The sequence below is a fragment of the Cyprinodon variegatus genome, unplaced genomic scaffold (assembly GCF_000732505.1).
Source record: "Cyprinodon variegatus isolate N-32 unplaced genomic scaffold, C_variegatus-1.0 Scaffold82, whole genome shotgun sequence".
NCBI classification, from domain to species: domain Eukaryota; kingdom Metazoa; phylum Chordata; class Actinopteri; order Cyprinodontiformes; family Cyprinodontidae; genus Cyprinodon; species Cyprinodon variegatus.
The window spans coordinates 351,017-352,605 of NW_015150535.1; the positions used below are offsets into that span (position 1 = coordinate 351,017).

The window sequence follows — 1,589 nt, forward strand, 5'->3', positions numbered from 1 at the left end:
GGACTGTCACTTGGTTTTCCGGGAGTAGACTTGAACAGATCGTTTGGAGGTTTTCCCCTTGCTCAGTGAGACTCAGTAAATCCTTCCAGGGGTAGAAGGTCCAGGCATAGTCAGTAACACAGGAAGTCTTCCTGCCGAAGAACAAAGTCAAAAAAGAAGTTCAGACTCAGAGAAAGAATGCTAAACTAGACTCTGCTAATCTCAGTTTGGCTAGAGTACCCAACACTGGCAAACACTCTGGCGTCGAGGTGGTGACAGCCCACTGCTTAAGTACTCCTCTGGTAATGACCCAATGAGCCGCAGGTGTGCAGGGAGGCCCAACGAGGACAGAGCACCGCCTGGTGGTGGAGAGAGGAAAACACAAAAAAACTAAGCAACTAAAACTAAGCAAATCACAGCTGTCCAGTTAGTTCTTCTAATTTACATCACTTCCCTCACTAAGCCAATAGCTAATCTTAGATGCAGTAACCCCCTTTTAACCTGAGGAGGGTGCCAGACAGGTCGTATTAGACACTACAGCAGGATTGCAACAAATCTTTAGTAAACTGTCAGAATAATGCCAGGGACATGGAGACAACACTATGAGAAATCTATTTATACAGTTTATAAACAGAGACTAAAATTTAAGACATTAAATCTGCAATGTAATCCCAGCATATACACTGGAAAATACATGCAGCTCTTTTATAATGGTTTTCTGTATTTCTTTACGAACCCTCAGATGGTTTTTGAAGTGGGCTTCAATAGCCCAAGAGGTGGACACGTTGCCGTTGATGACATTTCCTTCTCTCCAGAGTTTTGCAACAGAGACACAGGTGAGCTTTGGACTTCTATCCTCATAACTAAAGTGTCAGAGTTTTTATTTCTACCCTAATGAGCCACGCAGCAGGTTTATTAAAATCTACAAAAGCAGAAAGTGCCACAGGAATCATTTCTCAAAGAGTGCTAATCTATGGCCTTACTTCGACAGAGCCAACCTTCGACCCCTCCATCGCCAACTGTGATTTTGAATCTGGTCTCTGCCTCTACACCCAGGACCGGGCATTCGGCTCGTCATGGCGGAGAGTGTCGGTGAAGCCTAACATATTCAGGAATGGAGACCACACCACAGGAGCAGGTGGGAGAAACAAAGAACCAACAGCCTTTTAATACCTAATTAAACAGGTTAGCTTAGGTAGGCTTCCACTATAAAACACTCCCTGGTGTTTAGTGTGTTTATATTGGGTAGAGACTACCCCATGAGCCTATTTCTGATTTAGATCTAATCTAAATTTTAGAATTGATGGGATGTCTGAGAGTTTCCCCGCTTTCAGACTCACAATGGGAACGATTTTCGGCCCTGGCATTTTTCCATCTACACCGGCCCACTTATGGACCCATTTTACCCATAGACGGCCATCCTAAACTGGCAGATTGGGAAAAATCCCAACCTGGCAACAAGGCACCAAAAACGGGAAACGTTAACCTTTAGATGCAAAGCCCCATCATGCACCACAAAAATTTGCCAAATATAAGAGGAATATCGTATTTGGTTTAAAAAAAAAGCATTTAAGTTTTTTTTAATAATTGAGTTTGTTGCAAGGATTTTA

At 43.1% G+C, this 1,589-nt stretch overlaps 1 protein-coding gene across 1 annotated transcript in view; it reads left to right on the top strand.

The window, feature by feature from the left end:
• mamdc2 (MAM domain containing 2) overlaps positions 1 to 1,589 on the top strand; it is a 37,501-nt gene that overhangs the window by 23,055 nt on the left and 12,857 nt on the right. The window contains exons 7-8 of the mRNA XM_015373173.1: positions 722 to 815; positions 971 to 1,117. Of these exons, the coding sequence (XP_015228659.1) occupies positions 722 to 815; positions 971 to 1,117 (241 nt within the window). The remainder of the gene's footprint in view (positions 1 to 721; positions 816 to 970; positions 1,118 to 1,589) is intronic.